The 19,631-nt window shown below is 45.1% G+C and overlaps 1 protein-coding gene across 1 annotated transcript; it reads left to right on the forward strand.

The window, feature by feature from the left end:
* Positions 1-17,224: 17,224 nt before the first annotated feature.
* On the forward strand, positions 17,225-18,163 carry LOC308041614 (olfactory receptor 10AG1-like; the record flags this gene model as incomplete). Its single annotated transcript, XM_080346405.1, has 1 exon — positions 17,225-18,163. The coding sequence occupies one exon, from the start codon at positions 17,225-17,227 to the stop codon at positions 18,161-18,163; it is 939 nt and encodes a 312-aa protein (XP_080202531.1).
* Positions 18,164-19,631: the final 1,468 nt, after the last annotated feature.

Consider the following 19,631-nt stretch of genomic DNA (forward strand, 5'->3'; position numbering starts at 1 on the left):
TGCATTCGATTGGACTTGCAGATTTGTCTGTTTATGGCTACAACATAGAAACAACCTGTGGCTATTGTGGGACAGTATGATGAGGTTGCTAGCAAACTGATATACCAACTGTTATATACCAATTGTCACTCTGATCAAGAAAATGCAGGGAATGAATTTAAGTCTTAATAGACCATGATCCTTTTGTCATATATGTACCACTTGTGAAATTTAATTCTGATTTTTTTTTATTTGTAATCTATGTCTTTATAAATCGCACTAGCTGGTTTTCTTAACAGCACAGCTTTTGACACGCCTAAATGTAAATTGCTGCAGAACCTGCAAGCCTTTAACATCAAGTCATAGGCCATACTTGTATTTGGTCTGATCCTACATACTTGCAAAGTTTTTGTTGATGGTTCTGGGCAGTCTCATAAAGCTGTAGTGGTTTGGTGTGGAGATAACAATTGGCGTCATTCTGTAAAAATTATTGAAGGTTCAACCCAATTAGCAGAACTTGGCACAGCTTTAAATTACTTAGAGCTTTTTAAGGAGGAACCTCTAAATTTGATTTGTGATTCTGAGTACGTAGTCAAGGTCCAACGCACATATCTGGTTCTGAAGTTTTTGTTTGTTTGTTTTTTTAAAAAAAAAGGGGGGAAGTAGGGGAAGCACCACAAAACCAATTGTCAAAAGCATTGTATGTGATGAAATGCTTTGCAAGTATGACCCAAAACCATGCTAAATCAGAAAGAACCTACATTAGTTATGGTCAAATCACTAGTCAATTAAAAAGGCCACATCAATTGATAACCTGGGGAAAAGGTTATGTTTGTGTCATTACAGGCCAAGGATTGAAGTGGATTCAACAAAGATTCAATGGATGCAGATGGACAGGAGGGAGATAAGTTGTGAGGACTGTTTCAGATGTAAACCATGGATCCTAATTCAGTGTTACAGATGCTCGCAGACCTGGTGGTCTAGAAACCTATTAGCAAGCAGGTGGTGTGCCTTCTGTGGAGAATGGCAATTTGAACAATCAGCAGGAGATCCAAAAGGGTGATATTATGATTAGATAGTCAATGCATAGATAAGGTAAAATTATGAGATATCTCTATCATAGTAATCTAAGTTCAGCAACTGATAAAGTTTTAGAAGGGATATTAAGGTTAAGCTATTGATCTTTTAAATAGGTTAAGATAACTTTTAAGATATTAATTCAATTATTAGTATATGCTGATGATATTAAGTAAGTTACCCTATAAACTGCGCAGTTATAAATCTTTTAGGAATTTAAGAGAATATATTGTATTAACTTGTCTGGTTATTTTGAATCTATTAAAATAGTGTGTTAATAAGGTTGTCATAGTAGAATTAAGGTTTTAAGAATAGGCAGGTAGTTGTTTGATCTTATTAAGTAAGGTTTAACTGCATTATATGTAATCGTAATTACGTTGTTAATCACGTGTTCTATGTTGCAGTATATTTCAAAAATGATGCACCGTGCAGTTTAAGGGGCCTGACTAATTCAGGAAAAGAAAGGGGGAAGTGTGGGTGGGTCTTGATAGATAAAGATTTGTTGCTGAATTAGTCAGGCTCAAAGGTATCTCAAGGCCACTTCGAGAACAGAGTCTGCTGTGAGAAAGAGGGGCGTTCCACAATCACCGGGGTCCTGGCGTGGCGTGAATCATCGGACGTATCATCAGTGAGACTCCAGCGCACGGACAGCCCACGATACTCATTTAACGAATCCATGCTTGGAGCGTGGACGCGTGATTAGAATATAGTTACGTATATAAGGAGACTTGTTTCTGTAATAAATGGCTTAGCGTGATTCACATTGAATCGACTTGTTTTGCTTGGTCCTTTATCTCGCTCTACAATCCCTCATCCCATCTGTTGAGGATGGGACATCATCTCTTCCCCTTGGGAGTACTGGTCAGTGTTGAACAGGGCTTGGTAGTCATGGGCCAGGCTCCAGCACATTGCAGGGATCTGTGTATCCCCGAAATTGCCAGGGTGACACCACACTTCTTCCAAATATCTTACAATTTTTTAAGATTCTGCCCTTGTTCAGGGGTGGAGTTCCAAAGCACCTGAGGCACACATGGTCCTAGGTATTTGCTGATGCTATACTCTCAGCCTTGGGGCAGATATCTGCATGATATTCTCAAATTACTTGCTAATCTTTGACAAAACAGAAACAATACTCTCAAGAAACACTAATAGAAGTGTTTTAACTACCCAAGGCTGTTCACTGTACTACTGATAAGTTATTGTAAAGAAGGAGGAAACATCACAGAAGAAGGCAGCAAAGGTGCTATTTTGTATTTCCTCCATAAAAAAAAAATTATTGGAAGAAGAGGTGTAATTACAATTATCTCCACACGATTGTGGCCAAAGAACACTAATGTCTTCATTACAAAGCTCAAATACCAGATTAAACTCGAGGTCAGTGTTCTAATAACAAATTTCCCAGGCAAAACATCAATAATCATTGCAGCACACAGCAAGGTGCAAACATGAGCACCCATTTTTAACTTGTACCACAAAAACAGGAGCAGAGTTCAGATCAAATAAACAAATATCAAAACCAGATGAATCAATATTGTGACCCACAACTATTAAAAGATATAAATCCTTTAATATGATCTGCTCAATCAGTTATTATCTCAAATTCTTCTTGCACCATGTTGGGCAGCAAAAAGGATTGTTGTGGTTTAATCCCAGCCATCAGCTAGGACCACGCAATCACTCACTCACTCCGCCTCCCCAGGTGGGGTGGGAGAGAGATGGGGGAAAGGAAAAAAACTCATGGATTGAGATAAGAGCAGTTTGGTAGAACAGCAAAGGAAGAGATGATGATGATGATGTCGTTGATGATGATAATAATAATAATAATAATAATAATAATAATAATGGAATATTCCAAAAAGTGATGCAAAATGAAATCACTTACTGTCCATAACACCAATTGTTTCCAAGTAGTGGTATTTGAGCCCCATACAACTTCACTTTATATACAGCTTGGGTCACCTTTGCTCCTTCCCAAATTCTTCTGCATCTGGCAGAGTATAGGAAGGTGAAAAGTCTTTTAACATCTGGCAACAACCAAAACATCAGTGTATTATCAACATTTTTCTCATACTAAATCCAAAACACAGCTACTAGAAAGAAAATTAACTCTATCTCAGCTAAAACCAGGACAGTATCCACAAGGTCTCTGCTATCCCAGAGGAGGCCGTGGGGACCCAGCAAGATTGTGCAATGGAGACTGGAGGATGATTAACATCTCCTTCAGCAAAATCCCAGTGTGGGCAATGGAGAACACCCCAAGTCATGAGAAATGCTCTGAGCCCTTTCCACAGCTTTAGACCCCTGGGAAAGAGCTCAGTGTCAGTGCGGCCCATCCAGTTGCATCTGCCTCTATCACTGATCAGCACAGCCAGTGTCACCTATGGTCCTGCAGCCAACTTGCTCTGCAGAGCATCACTGCCAGGTTGGGACCCTGTGGGGAGCACAGGTGAAGGATCAGGAACACCAGACCAGATCAGAGAAGGGACGGGGGGAGATCAGAAAGGAGCTGACCTGGGCTGGAAATTGCCTTGGAGAGAAAAATGCTGGTGTTCAGCTGCCCCAAGATAATACCCAGAGTTTAGGGTGCAGAGCCAGAAGTCTTTGCTGTCCTGGTGCTTCACCAGGACAGGGAACTGGCTGCCCACCACTTGCCACCTCTCAGTGCCATTGTCCCTACTGATGGGTGGTATGGAAAGCAAGTCTGGGAGCCTGTGTCTTCACTGAAGGAAGTATTGATCCAGAAGTCACATCATTTTACGCTGGCACTTCAGTACTGATGCCCAGCACATGTCCTTAAGACAACCTTCCCTACCCCTTATGTCACCCTTACCCCAAAAATCTCCCCTAGGCAAGGCTCTTTAGCCAGTCTGAGCTGGAGAACTGGGTTCCAGCTGTGACCACAGGAAGGATAAGGCCTCTTCTGGCTCCTCTGTAGGGCTGGCAGCCTCTGTGGTCCCCACCAGTACTTAGGAAACTGCAGACCTTCCTCATGCCCTTGGGGGACCCTCAGGATGCCTCCCTCTGTCCAAATATCCAGCCCAGCTTGTTGCTGCATGAACACCTAGGAGAAACTGCCCCAGGACCCTCATTCCAGACCCCATCTCCTTCATCCTGTACAGGCAATGCCCTCCTCCTTATCACTGTGATGTTTCCAGGGACCCAAGAGACACCTGTTGGAAGGAGATATTGGGTAGGGATATGGTGTCCTTCAGTGCTTCTCATTGTACCTCCTGCTGGGCTTTGTGCCACTGGTCACAACCCTCCGAGCCTGGCTCTTCAGTCAGTTCTCAGTGGTACTAAGCAGGAATATGACTATGAGCTTATTGGGCTGCACTGGGAGGTGTGTGGCTAACCAGACAAGGACACCTATTGTTTGTCTTGACTCAGCACTCGTGTGGTCACATTTGGAGTGTCATGTTCCAGAGTGAGGCTCCCCATTCTGGAGGAATGTGAAGGAGCTGTCACGTGGCCAATGAAAGTCTGGGTCATATGTGGAGATGTTGAGAGACCCTAACTTCTTTAGCCTGTTGAAGTGGAGACTGAGGAAACATGTTGGTTTTACTGAAATTGAGTCAATTTTCTTCATGCATTTTGAGTCTCTTCTCCTCCATAGCTAGTACAGTCTTTTGTTTAGATTTACCATGAGAACAATGAGATAACACTCCTTCTTCCCTGGGACAGAGTTAATTTTTTCTTTTAGCAGCTTTACAGTGTTTGCCATTTGGTGTGAAAGGACTGTCGGAACTCACTGATATCTCGACTGTTGTCAGGGAAACCAAGGACTTCTTTGTTCATCCAGATGCTGGTGCACATGAGTAGGAGGGGGCACAGACAGGACAGCACCTAGATTGACATGCAGACTGATCAATGAAATATTCACTATGATTAGTGTCATGCTCGGTATAAAGCTGGAGCCAGCTTTTATATGTTGATACATCCATTACTTTGGGTTTTCTAGCTAGTTTGGTTAGTTCCATTCGGAATTTTCATTCTGTCGGGAGTTCAATGTTAGCTTGGCCTTTTGCTGTTCTGCCATTTTGCAGTTGGCCCTTGGGCCTTTCTGCCATTTGCCTTTTTGCTCTTTCTTGCTGGGATTGGCTGTTTGGGACTGCGGTGCTCCCTTCTCCAGGACTGGCTGTTCTGTGTGACTGGAGTTACATGAGAGATTGCACTCAGTATATTTTCTTAATTTAAACTACATCTATCTATCTGTCTATCTATCTGTCTATCTCTATTTAATTTACCTTGGCTGTTGTCAGTGAAACCAATGACTTTTTTGGTGTCCAGCTGCAGGTATAAATTATAGGAGGGAGCACAGACAGGACAGCACCTTGATTGACATCCAGGTCAATCAATGAGCTATTCTCTACCATTAGTGTCATGCTCGATATAAAGCTGAAGATGCCTTTTCCAGCTAGATAGTTCAAGTTTTCTGGCTAATTTAGTTAGTTCTGTTTGGAAGTTCCATTCCATTGAGATTTTGATTTTAGTTCAGTTTTATGATGTTTAATTGTTTTTCAGTTGGCCCTTGGGCTTTTCTGCATTTACATTTTTGTTTTCTCTTGCTGGAATCAGCTGTTTGGGACCAGGGCATTCCCTTTTTTGTGCTGGCCATTCGGCACAACTGGAATTACGTGGGGGACTGCACTGGGTATCATATATTTTATGTATATTTTAGTATCAGTACATTTTTAGTAGTGGTGTATTATTATTTTTATTATTTTTATTCTCTTATTATTTTTTTTCTAAACCCACAAGTTTCTCCTTACCCTTTCAGTTCCCTCCCTTATCCCGCTTGGTGGGGCTGGGAGTAGAGTGTGAGCAGCTATTATGGTCTTAGATGGTGGCTGTGGTAAAACCATGACAAGAAAGACTAGCAGTAGCTTGAGAAATTTTGAAAATCGCTTTCCAATATGGTGTGGTTTTTTGTTTTTTTTTGGTAGTGGGAAACAGCATGAGAAAGGAAAACCACCAGAAACTGTAGCTCTGGAGGTCCAGAGTGGACTCAGGATAAAGAAATGTCATTCTGAGCACAGTGCTGTGGTCATTCAGAGGGAGTCTGGATCAGCCATGACTTTGTGTTTCAAGGAACAGCTGGTAAGGATGGAGAGACAGCAGCACAGGTGGAGATGTACTGAGGTGAGAACAATGTGGGGAAGTGCATGGGTGTCTGCAGCCTGTGGGGAAACAGCCACAGGCCTGGGACAGTGTAGAATGACCTGCGGTGGAGATGGCCAAGGGTGAGGCTGAATGTCCCTGAAAGACCCAAGGTCTTTGTCCCCTTGGCTGTGGCTGATGTCACTGCCACTGAGCCCTAAGAGGAAACACATTGTCATCATGGCCATGGGGCCTCATTGCCCACTTGCATGCCCTAGCAGAGACATGGAGGTGTCACACCATCGTCATTCACCTGGCATCTCAATCCCCACATTCCCAGCAAGAGCCCTGAGACACACGTGAGGAACAGGATCTCCCTTCCTAGGGGCAGGGGGTCAAGGTTTGACCATCCTCTTTCATCAAACAAACCAAGGGTTTTCTCAGCATCAGAGCTGCTGCACTTTGGCTTTACCTGATGCAATCACAGCCTCTGATTATCTGCTCTAACGAGTCCTTGGGGAGACTTTTCAGTAATGACTCTCAGTGGGACCCATTAATGCTTCAAGGTACTTTGGAGTTTGCTCCTGACTTGGGGCTTCTTGTGAAGATTCTTCAGTCTGTTCTTGGTACCTGAGGTTCATGGACTCAGCACCAAATACACCATGGGGCTTATTAAAATACAAAAAGCCCTAATGAGCCATATCTCTTCCTGTGATTTTCTTCAAGTCTTCAAGACTTGTACAAATAATTGGAGAGGTTTCAGTGGGATACTTCATGATGAAAATTTCATAAAGGAGTTCTTTTTATTTCAATGGTATATTTTATCAATTTTGATTTTATAGAAGAAGTGATAGCAGCATTCTACAATGGACATTGATCCACAGGGTCTCCTAACGACATTTGGACAGGCAGAAGAAGCAGACCCTTGAGGTCAGACACTGTATGGACAACCTCACTTCTGATCCCCCAAATCCCATGAGCTCCCTCATTGGCCACCTGGGACTTACATCACTTATCCTCACATCAGACTTCTTCACTGAGGTCTGCAGGTAGATGGTGCAGCTCCTGTACAGCAGCTCCCACCTGCTCTCCTTAGAGACAGGCACTGAAAGGCCAACAAACAAAACACAACCACTACACAATTTAATAAGCAGTGAAACACTTTCCTCAACTGTATGTCTAAGGATATAATGAAGCCCATTGTCCACAAGGGTCATCTGTACAAAAACTGGTTTAGACAAAGAAATAGGAAAGGATAGGTATAAACACAATTAAAATGCTGAGTAATGTCTTCACCAGACTTCTGAAAAATGGAGTTTCTGATTCCCTGAAGCTCAAAGCAGAAACCAGCCAGCAGTGAGGAATATGAATGATCAAAGAGCAAGCTGAGAAGGGAAACTGAGAGCCCTGGGAAAGGTGTATGTCCAGATACAGTGCTGAAAGGTGTCCTTAGACATGGACATTTAATCAATAGAGGCAGAAACTCCTGAATGGTGAGGGAAATGAAACGATAGGTATTGGTAATTGACGTACAGGGGAAGATCAATATTTCTTCTCTTGCCATTAGTCCAGACTGGAAATACCCATTCTGTCATGATGGGAATACACTGCCAGTTTTAAAAAGTACTCAGATTATCCAGTTGATGAAAATGTGATTGTCTCTTTTTTTGAAATGTAAACCAAAAATGTAAAATTGTGCGCCTTTCCAGACAGACATTATTTGTCTGACCATAAAGAGCCAAAGAGCCAGTGTCACTTTTAGGGGCCCCAGTGTCCCTGAGGTGCTGGTCTGGGATTGGCATCTACCACAAAGGACCTGGGGGAGACCAGACCACCTTGCAAGCTGCAGGTGGAGGCTGAGCAGGTGTTCCCGGGGCATCTATCTGAAATCTGGATGGAGTATTCCAGAGATTCCCTTCCCTCGATCTCCTGGCCATGTTCCTGGTCACAGAGCACAGCATTCTGGTGGCCTCCCTTGCTGCCCCCTGTCCAGCTCCCTGCCCACCCAGACCTTTCCCACAGCTGCTCCCAGCCAGGCAGCCCCAGCCTGTGCCATTGCCGGGTGAGTCCCCTGCAGGGGCAGACACTGGGGTTGTCCTGCTGGGGTTTCCTGAGGTTCCTGCCAAGATGTGTTTTTCTCCTCCTTGAACCCGTTCATCGAGCACAGAGGCCTGGTAGGGTGTTTCAGTACAGACCCAGGCACAGAAATCATTGAGTCCCTCAGCACTAGTGTCAGTGTCTTCAGTTATTAAAATCCCCTCCCCACCCAGCAGCAGCCCCACATTTCCCTTGTTCAACCATCGTCCCTGACTCAGCCATTGAAGTTCTTGGTTTTGATCTTGACTTTTCTTGCAGTCACCAACTCCAGGTGAGCTTTGCCTTTCCCAATATTATCCCTGCTCAGCAAAAGCGATGCACATGAACTCCTTGCCTGTACCTGTTCTTGCTGTCACCTCTGACAGCTGCTTTGTTGCCCTTGTCTGCACCTTGTGCTGTGACAGCCCAGCCCTGCTGCCCCACAGATGGTCCCACAGCCCCATGGTGCAGGCTCATCACAGGACAGAGTGCATTCAGGGTGGGGAACGGTCTCCCAGTGTGATGCCCACATCAGTCCTTGGTGCTTTGTCACCCCATTGCTCTCCTGTTGTGCTTCCTCTCCAAGCTGCTGGAGAGGCCATGTCAGCTGTGGGGTCACAGACAGCCCAGCCCCAGGCTCTGCCAGGGTCCGGGCCAGGAGAGAGGCTGGGCAGGGCTGGCCATTCCCTGAGACAGGCCCTGAGCCCAGCAGCAGGATGGACGTGGCCTCACAGAGAACCTCACCTGTAATCCTGGGCTGAGCGCCCAGTGCTGGACATGGCCCATGAGAGATGGCCAGTGGCTGGGGTGACAAAGGCCCTGGGCCACCTTCCTGGTCTGTCCAAGCCACCAAGGTCACAGAGCAGCCTCCTCTCTCCTGCACCTGCATGTCTTTGATCCTTTCCACAAGCCCTGGCTCTGCACCACAACCCCTGGTGTGAGTCTTCACCCTGCATGGCCATGCAGCACGAGATACAGGCTGATGTTTTTCTCTCCCAGGTACTTTCCAGCCCATCCAAGCTCCCTCGAGTCTCTCCCACCTCCCCTGCCCTGTCTCCACCCCCAATGCCCTCTGCCCAACAAAGCCCAGTTTGGGCTGGTCCCACACCAGTGCCCATTGCAGGTGTTCTGGGCAGTCACCCCACAGACTCTGCCCCTCTGAAGGGCACAGCAGCTCCTGGGGGTCAGAGAGGGGTCACCCCAGAGGTGGGTGAACATGCACAGCAATAGGAAAGGAGGCACCTATGTCCTTTGCTCTCCTCTCCAGCAGATCCTGAGAAGTCCGCAGCCCCTCCATGTGATCCCGCAACAGAAAACCCCTGGCCCTTGAGGTCCTCAAGAGCTCTTACTGCTCCAGGCACCCAGCAGCCTTCCCAGAGCTGGTGCTGCCAGGAAGGTGTTTTCATTTCCCATTTATCTCTCATGGAGTAAGTATGGATCTCAGGGAAAAAAAAAAATAAAAATATTGCTGCAGATTCATTTATTTAACTTAAATTCAGTGAGAGACTACCAGTTTACACAAAGTCTCTGGGTCAAAGAAGATGGGTGGATAATGAAGCAGGAGGAGATGAATAGTGACATTTCTTTGAAGACATCAACAGTGCAAGTGGAAAAAGAAAAAAAATGTAATCAAGGAAAGACAGACTTGGCTTGTCAAGACATACACTGGGAGCAATTTTCAGAGGGAATTAGGCAGCCTATGGCTGCTGAAAACATCCAGTCATCAGCTTCCTTAGAGCATCCTTGGGCTCCTGGTTCTTCATGCTGTAAATGAGGGGGTTGAGTGTTGGAGGTACCACTGACTACAGAACTGCAATCATCAAATCCAGGGATGGAGAGGAGATGGAGCGGGGCTTCAGGTAGGCAAATGCACCAGTGCTGACAAACAGGGAGACCACGGCCAGGTGAGGGAGACATGTAGAAAAGGCTTTGTGCCGTCCCTGCTCATAGGGGATCCTCAGCATGGCCCTGAAGATCTGCATGTAGGACAGCACAATGAAAACAAAACATCCCCAAAATAGAAAAGCACTAAAAGCAAGAAGGCCAGTTCCCTGTGGTAGGAGTCTGAGTAGCAGAGCTTGAGTATTAGGGGGATTTCACAGAAGAACTTGTCCACGGCATTGCCCTTGCAGAGTGGCAGTGAAAATGTATTGGCCATGCGCAGCAGAGCATTGAGAAACCCTGGCCCAGGCAACTGCTGCCATGTGCATACAAGCTCTGCTGACCAGGAGGGCCCCATAGTGCAGCGGTTTGCAGATGGCAACGTAGCGGTCGTAGGACATGATGGTGAGATGTGCATACTCTGCTGATATTGCAAAGGAAAAGAGAAAGACCTGGTGTCCTGGTTTTGTTAAAAACAAGTTTCTCTTTTAGTGAATTTGCCTGTCAGCTGAAGCCTTCATATTAGCTGCATTTTCCTGAAAAGCCAGATACATGTTTTGGTAGACATAACAATGGTATGCTGACGGGGGAGAGGCAGGGAAGAGTGGGCTAACAATACATCTGCCACAATTTTCTTGTCACCCTGCAATCAAAATCTTGACACCATTAACACTAGGCAGGATGAATCCCATTCCTTGCAGAGATTGTGCATAAACTGAAGAAACTCACCTCCAGCTGCCCAGCATGGTGAGCACCTTCCTTGCCTGAATGATCAAGCACAGCTGTGCCCTGCCTGCAGAGCTGAGGAACTGTTCTCCACTTCTAAAGAAAATATGAGCACATTTTTGGTCAGCTGAACTGCATTGAACACTTTCCCTCCCCAGGCAATATTTTCCCTTGATGCCAACATGGACATTTGCAGCACATGTGCTACACTCAGGAGAAGAAATACTGCTTGTTCCTGTTATACCCATGACACTGGTCTGCCCAGGACACTGTGTGGTAACTCTTACCACTTTTTCACGTTTCCACAGATCCTGCTCAGACTTACCACTTCTAAAGGCTTCTGTTCTGCTGACTGTCTGGACTTAAACATTTTCCAGTGTCTGTCCAGCTTTTTTCAGCTGTCCAGGTGCTTCTCTGAGTTTCAGGGAGTTAAAGTTTGACCTGTCTGTCAGTAGTCTGTCAGAAGGGCTCTTTAGACAACTCCTTAATCGTGTTTGTACCTTCCCTTTCCTAGGTATCTCACTGAAGGTTATCCTCTGAAGTTATCCACTCTGGAAAGGAGACTTCAATGGAAGCAATTTTGACTTCATATCGAGCTGAGGAATGTGTCTTATTTTTTACTTTACTATTAGTTTCCTTATTTTTTTTTCTTTCTTTCTTCTTAGCAAGTAAGAAACATCCTTCTGTGAGTCTGCATGGCTGTTGTTTTTTTTGTTTTTTTTTTCAAATGAAACAGGTGGGAAATGGTGCACATGAGTTTAATCATGTAGCTGCAGACTTCAGTGGGAAAAGCTTAGATTTAAGAAAGCATGATGCAAGTCCCAGGTGGCAGATGATAGAACTGAAAGAAGAAGGAAAAGGGGAGGTGTCTCATAAGGAGACACTCCAGATGCAGGTGAACTGGAGAAGGCTGATACCATTTGTTCTGTTAGAGGAAAAGTAAAAAAAAGCTGGAGGAATTTCCCTTTGAAAACCTGGTTTACTGTTGTTTATTACTGAAGCCATGTTCTGTGTTTGGCTACACTCCTGAAATCTCCCTCTCTCTAATCAGCCACATAAGTCTTGAAGACTGAAGCCTTAAGGAAAATTGTGCACAGACACTTGGCTTCTTAGTGCCTTTTACATGTCCATGAGCCCTCTAGTGCTGAGTTCTTGAACTGCAGATGCTGAAAGAACGAACAGGCCTGTGAGGAAGTGAAAGGCAGAAGCAAACCTCAATTTTCTGAGGGCATTGGGAGCCCCACTGAGGGTCATCACTGACAAAGCTGTGAAGGCAATGACCAGCTGAGGTGTCCATTCCCAGGGACTGGTTAAACAAAAACTTGGAAACACTGGTTTCAGGTGGTAAATGAAACATACAGGTGCCTCTGATGCCATGCAAGTTCTTGATGTTTGTTTAGCATCAGAATGTCCAAGCCCTGACCCCCAGGGCCTAGTAAAAGAGATTCTTTCCCCCACCTGCTGCCCCGTGACCTTCCTGGGGTCAGTGTGAATGGAGAGGGGTGGTAGCAGATGCTGTTGCTTTAACCACAAATCTGTGGTTTTCTGGGGATTTGACAATGCCTGTGAATTCCCCACAATCAGTCTGGCTTCTTTCATAGCCCTGCTAATGCTCCTTGGTCACCTAAGATGCCCCAGTCCCAAACTTCCCTGCATCCTCAGAGGGTGACCAGGTTTCTCTGTTCACCATTCATGGATCCTAAAAGAAAAAACAGTTGAGGAATAACATCGTGGGAAGGAGAGGACCTTTCTGAGGGACTGCTGGGCTCTTTGAGGTCTAACTACTTATCCAAGCCTATCAGAGGAGTTTGGCACCCACATTTGTATTGCAGATGGTTGGTCTGCAATGGGCAGAGAATGAGACAGAACTGCTATCAGAAATGCCCAGAAACGAAAGATTCGGCGTGCAGGACCTGGCTGGGGTAGAGTTAATTTTCTTCATAGCAGCTGTATGGTACCATCCTTCGGATTTGTGACCAAAATAATGTGGGTGACACAGGGATGTTTTAGCTACTGCTGAACAGTGCCTGCACAGTGTCAGGACCTTTTCTGCCTCTCACGTTGCCCTGCCAGCAAGTAGGCTGGGAGTGGGCAAGAGGCCGGGAGAGGTCACAGCTGGGACAGCTGACACCAACTGACCAAAGGATCTTACAGAGCATATGACATCATGCTCAACAATCAAAGGTGGGGAAAAGAAGGATGAAGGGGGACATTCATGGTAACTTGGAAGACAAATACTTCCTCACTTAACCCCAAACTAAAGTTTTAAACCTTACCCTAACCATTACCCAATCGTCGCCCTACACCAACTGTAATCATAAAACTCAGCTCTAACCCAAACGCTAACCCTAAATGAGCACTAACACCAACCTGAAGTCTAACCATAAAGCAACTGTAATCGTAACTCTAACTCCAAATCAAACCTGAACCCAAATCCTAAGTAACCTAACATATCTTAAACCATCTTGCAAGGCCAGCAGCACCCGTGTAACAACATCGGTGGTATCATATCAGGTGATGATTAGTGTGGTAGCAGCATTAGAGAAAAAAAAAGGCGGGGGGAGGGGTACCTGGGATGGACAGATGAGCACCCTGGTATCATCTCATCAGTGCTGGTTCAAGGCCTGATGGCTTGATGTAAGAGTCAGTCCGAAGAACAGTATTTGCCTCAACATCACCATCAGGGACTTGGGGAGATGCCAAGAAACAAATGACCTGAGAGAAAGAGCTGCATGGTACAGGTAGTCTCCAACCTGGGACTACAAGTAACAATAGCTGCTGTCCAGAAGGTGGATTTCACCTGCTGCCTCAGCCAAACCTGCCCCACCTCCTCCCTGTTACTAAGGCCAATGAAGAGGAGCATGCACAGAGGCTCACAAAGGGTCTTGAGGTCACCCAGCAGACAAGTAAGAGACCCCTGAATGTGAGGCGATACAGGCGCACTCAGGATTTGGCAAGCGAAGCGGGGACTTTTGGGGCCTGCTCAGTTAAGTCTGGATTGCAAAACAAAGACAGAGATTTGCCTCAATCCATGGGAGTGAGGAGGTGTGAGGTGAACATAAAAGATGGTTCCTAACCAAATCTTGGAGAGATCTCCCCACCAAAGGATCATGGATCACGACAAAGGACCGACAGGATACTGTTCAGGACCTGGGACCATAGGCACACCTTTGGACCCATGGTGGTAGTCATAATCCCCTTTTTTTTTGCTTTCCTTTTTCTCCACTTTCTCTATCATGTGCCGCTTTATGGGCAAAATAATAAAATTACACTGTTTGATTGATTGATGCCCCTTGGCATTTTGGTTGCCTTAATTTTGCTCTTTGAGATCAAGGTAAATGAACTATCACGAGTCCACCAAATGGACCGTGACATATGAGCAGCTGCCCTCTGCTGCCTCATGAACTGGAGGCTGTGGGCACCACTGTCACCCAAATCAGACTCATAGATCAGATGACCTGTTTTATATTTCTCATATACTATGTCCATTGTTTCTTTGATGATTGTATGAAGAACTTAGTTACCTTGACGTGTAAGTCTGTGGGTGGGATATTTTTTGTGCAATGACCTCTTGGAGCAGCTCTACTGGCCCCAGTCACTCTCTGTGTTTACATTCCTACAGCTCTGACAGGAGAAAATCATCCTGCAGTGCCTGGATTTGTCCAAAAAACAGCATTTCATGGCCTTTCTCATTATTGGGTATTTTGGTCTTGCTGGGAGATCATCTTCTTGTCTTAATCCTGACTTTGTTAGGTCACCCCAAAGGACAGACTGGAAGCTGTTGAGTTACATGGAGGGTTTCAGAGCAAGAAATCAGGGACAGCATTAACCTCACACAATGGCAGGAGTTACTTTCCTCTGGAGTGGTTATTTGTGCTATTGGCTATGAAGCCACCAAAGCTGTCTAGGTCAGACTCAGTCAACGATTCAGACAAGTACAGGCATTGAGGTCGATTTATTCTGTACAAATACAGAGACCTGCAGTGTAGTGACATGACATGGTCCTTTTTTCCTTCCAATGTACATGTCTCAAATCCAGTCTTCATCTTCAGGCCCTTCCTAGATGTGAACCAGCATGCAGGCACCACAAGCAATTGGAGTTCAGCCTCTCAGGGCCACCTCAGTCTTGGGGATAACGTGGGGCACAGTCACATGTTGTGTCCCAGAGACAGGGAGGTACCAAGAAGCCTTTTCTGTTGCTGCACAGTGAAGTTAAGCACAGATAGAATTGGTTTCTTTTCCACTGCCCTGCTTGCCTTTGTTTTGTTTTTCCTCCTACAAGTTTGACACTTTTCTTTTGAGCAACTAAACCTCATGTCCCAGTTTTTCTACTTTTTAAAGACCTATGGTTATATTGGCTGTTGCTCATCACACCAACGCCCATGATTCTGACAATCTTTCTAAAACTGTTTGTGGTGCTGTGGGTGTCCATGTGACATCACCAGCATCCCCGCCTTCTCTCCTGAGGCTGCTTACCAACTGTCTTATAACTAAGAGTGACAGAGAGGTGCCCAGAAAACCAAATCCAGGTGGTTTTCAGGGGAACAACGGAGAGAAAAAGAGGTCACCACTGCCTCCTGCAGCATCATGGACTGAGGTGTGTTCTCCTGCTTCTCGGCTCCTGGCAACGGTAAATCCCTTCTGGCAGGCTCTGAAATGTGGGTATAGTCTGGCAGCACAGACACTGCCAGAAACAGGTGCAGGCATCTGTCCAGCTTGGCTGGGCTCACTGGAATGTGTTCCCTTCAGCTTTGAGAAGTGCTGCCTATGGGTTAATCACAATATAAGAAGATCTCTGTCAGCTTCCCTTGAGCAAAGCTAGCCTGAACTGTGTTCTACCTCTGATCTTGTGAAGCACTGCGAATTAAAAAGAATAGGCTGTATGTTTGAAGACATTTTGAAACAAGCAGAAAATGTTGGTATGTAGATAATCTGAAGGTAAATGGTTGCTTTGAGTTAAAGCCTTAATTTAAAATAAATGTGGTATCTTACAGCTCTTTCAGAAAATAAAAGTATTTTATTTTTCTTTACATTTATATTAATAAATAGGTATATTGAAAAACTATCATTGTGACTTTTCCCTTATGCAAACCCGAATTTTATCTTGGAAATTTTAAACGGCATCTCTATGAGACAGAAAAAAAACTCATAGGAAAAAAGCAAGAATACCTTGAAAAAATAACTGAACTATTAGGACCACGGGTTTTTTGTGAATTCAGGTTTTTCTCTTGAGAAAACCACCCTGTGTTTTTTACTTAGCTAACCTGAGTACTTTTATCATGTTTTCTGATCTGTTGTTCTCATCATTAATACATTGGAATTTAAGACTTCTCAAAGGGAGATGGTGACAGCTGGAAAGACACAGCCAGCAGCCTCAGTCCTCTGCCTGGAAGAGGACATTCCTTCCTCATGTCAAGCTGAGATTCCTAAAAAGGTTTCAGCTGAGCCCCTTCTGCATAAGAAGCAACTTGCTATTGCAGTCCTGCTTGCTTGTAGCTCACACCCTTCATCTGTACCTGGCAAGACATTCTTGTGCTCTAGGACGGTGGGGAATGTGAAGGGAAGGCTCAGTTCCCCATTGCTCTGCATCTGTGAGGGCTTGTAGTAATCTGGGAAGCATTGCAGGGTTGGGACAATAGTGAATGGGCCCTCAGCTGGATTTGTAATCTGTCAGAAATCCAAGTGACAGAGCAGCAAGTTTAGGAATGCTGAATTATTCAGGGTTCATTCAGAAGTTATAAAAACCTGACCTGTTAAGGAAAATTGGGTGCCGTAGGGAGATTACCCACTTTTAATCACTTTCTTCTCTGTGTGACTGAAAACTGCATGAAGAAGTTCTATGGCTTACACAAAGAAGTCTTTTAGCACCCTGAAAACTTGTGATTCATGTATAAACTACTGCTTATCTGTCTTGTTAAAATGTTGCATGGATGCATCAGTGTCACTGGATTCATTGACAGATAGAAGCCTGTTTTACTCCTGATGGGATTCACTCTTCACCATGTAAGACTGGTTCTTAAGCAAGACTGTTCTTAAGGGTGCTAGTATTTATCAATTTTCTTCCATTTTTCTCATCCATCACCAGTTAATATATTTAATAAAATCACCTCTAAAAAAGGAAGTCGAGTTTCTTTTAAGCATATGATGAAAAAGTGTCATTCTGGCTCAAAGATTCTGTTCTTTCCTCTCTTTACAAACCCATCTGCAGCAAATAAATGATGTTAGATTTCCAAACATTTATGAGTATCTTGGTCAATGTCACCTAATCCTGCAGTCACATGTATGCTGATGTTTGGAGTCTGTCTCTGGGCTTGAAGGGTATGTGGTGGTGGACAGGCCATCAGCATCTTCTAAGAGCCTGTTGTTTGGATTGCTCTTTGTAGGCAAAATGCTCCCAGGAAAAGGCTTGGAGAATCACACCGCTGGACCTGGATTCATTCTTTTGGGATTTTCTGACCACTCCAGCCTGCAGGGCCTGTGCTTCACAGTTTTCCTGGCCATCTACCTCATGGTCCTCACAGCGAACGGCCTGATAGCACTCATCACAGTAGTGGATTCCACCCTCCACAGCCCCATGTATTTCTTCCTGAGGAACTTGTCCATCCTAGAGATGTGCTACACATCAGTCACTCTGCCAAAAATGCTGGTGGGTTTCCTGATGGCAGATGGCAGGATCTCCTTCCTTGGCTGTGCTGCTCAGCTGTATTTTCTGGTTTTGTTGGGTGGCATCGAATGCTTTATCCTGGCTGCCATGGCCTATGACCGCTATGTAGCCATCTGTGACCCCTTGCACTATACCCTCATGATGAGCAGAGGTCTCTGCATCAGGCTGGTGGTGGGGTCATGGGTGGTTGTTGCACCGGTGCAAATAGGACAGACCTACCAGGTGTTCACTTTGCCCTTCTGTGCATCCCATGACCTTCATCACTTTTTCTGTGATGTCCCTCCTCTGCTGGAACTGGCCTGTGCAGACACTTTCTGGAACCAAGTGATGCTGTACACCATCATCGTGGTATTTGTGATGCTTCCCTTCTCCTTAATAATTCTTTCTTACATTAATATTATCAGGGCAATTCTAAAAATACCTTCAGTTCTGGGCAGACACAAAGCCTTTTCCACCTGTTCTTCACACCTTGGAGTGGTGACGCTCTTCTATGGCTCAGCCACAGTGGTCTACTTAAAGCGACGGTCAAGGAATTCTGTAGACATCGACAAATACCTTGCCCTGTTTTACACAATTGTGACCCCCATGTTTAACCCTCTCATCTATAGCCTGAGAAATAAGGAAGTGAGAATTGCCTTGAAGAGACTCCTATGGACAAAGTGATACTACAGAGTATGTAAAATAGTTCCAAATAGTACCAGAAGTCCCACTGAGGTACGTGGTTGCCTGAACAAAGCATCCCATATTTGCTCAAACAAAACCATGTGTCCACTCTGGCTTTCATCCTCCTCAAGAAGGGGAAAGGTCTCCTGAGACATTCCTGTTATCTCATGCCCCACCATGCTGTCTTTGTACTCTAGAGCATCTTCAGTGCCCCTAAATAGCTTAATGCCAACAGCTACTTCAAGCTCTGTCTGACCAAGGTAACATTAAACGGAAATAGTCAAAGCATGGCCAGTAGTCAATGGGCCCCAGAGGGTGACACAATTGATGAAGAGATGACCATCTTCAGGGCTGAGAAACCCCTTGCTAGACCCCATGGATTACCTGCAGTCTCCCCACATGGAATTAGCTTAAAAAAGACAAAAGACCTGCAGGTCATCTTCTGTTGCTATGAGTCTTGCACTGCGTTGTGTAATGGTAGACAAACTTGACATAAGGAATAAAAGACCAGAAATCACCTGATGAACAGTCCAGTACTGGAACAGGGGCCCGGAGACCTCTGGAATTTCTGTTTGTCATAGTTTAACACCAGACAGCAACTAAACACCACAGCTGCTCACTCACTCCCCCCCGCAGTGGGATGAAGGAGAGAATTGGAAGGGTAAAAGTGAGAAAACTTGTGGGTTGAGATAAAGGTATTTTAATATGAAAAGCAAAAACTGTGCATGCAAACAAAGCAAACCAAGGAATTCATTCACTGCCTCCCATCAGCAGGCCTGTGTTCAGCCCACCTCCAGGAAAGCAGGGCTATATCACATGTAACAGTTACTTGGGAAGACAAATGCCCTTAAATTATCCCTGCTTCATATCTTTTCTCCACATTATGTGGAGGACAGGTGGAAGATGGCAGCTGTTTCTTTTCTAGGCAAGGAAGGTAAAGGGTCAGATCCCAAATGAGTGCAAGGGCTAAAGCCATCAGCCACCCCCTTCTTTCTCTCTGACACCCTCCTACCCTCTCTCCCACACCTACACATGATGAGTCACTGATGGTCAGAACCACTTGCTCTTCAGAAGTGGCTTTGGGATTCCTGGATCTTCCTGTTGCTTACTATATACTTATTCTCTCCCTCCAGAACTCATGTTGAGCTTTCCTGGCTGTAACAGGGACTTTTTGACCATCTCCTAGGAAACAGTTGTTTCTTTATGATTTTCTGTGCTGAAAGAGTGATAACAGAAATGCACCAAATTTTGCACTGCTGCAGCAGAATTTCCTGCAGGTGAAGGCACCAATGACATGACCCCTTCTAGTTCACTGTCTGCTTTTCTTTCCTGAGTTGCTGCCTAAATGAGGAGCCATGGTCCCTATGCTTTTAAGCAAAATAAAGAACCTTCAGCATTTTTTTTCCCTGAAATCATTCCTTCAAGGGCTGTTTGGTGGTGCAGGGACATTTCCCGTGTACGTGGATGA

This window comes from Nesoenas mayeri (assembly GCF_963082525.1).
Source record: "Nesoenas mayeri genome assembly, chromosome: 6".
In the NCBI taxonomy this organism is placed as follows: domain Eukaryota; kingdom Metazoa; phylum Chordata; class Aves; order Columbiformes; family Columbidae; genus Nesoenas; species Nesoenas mayeri.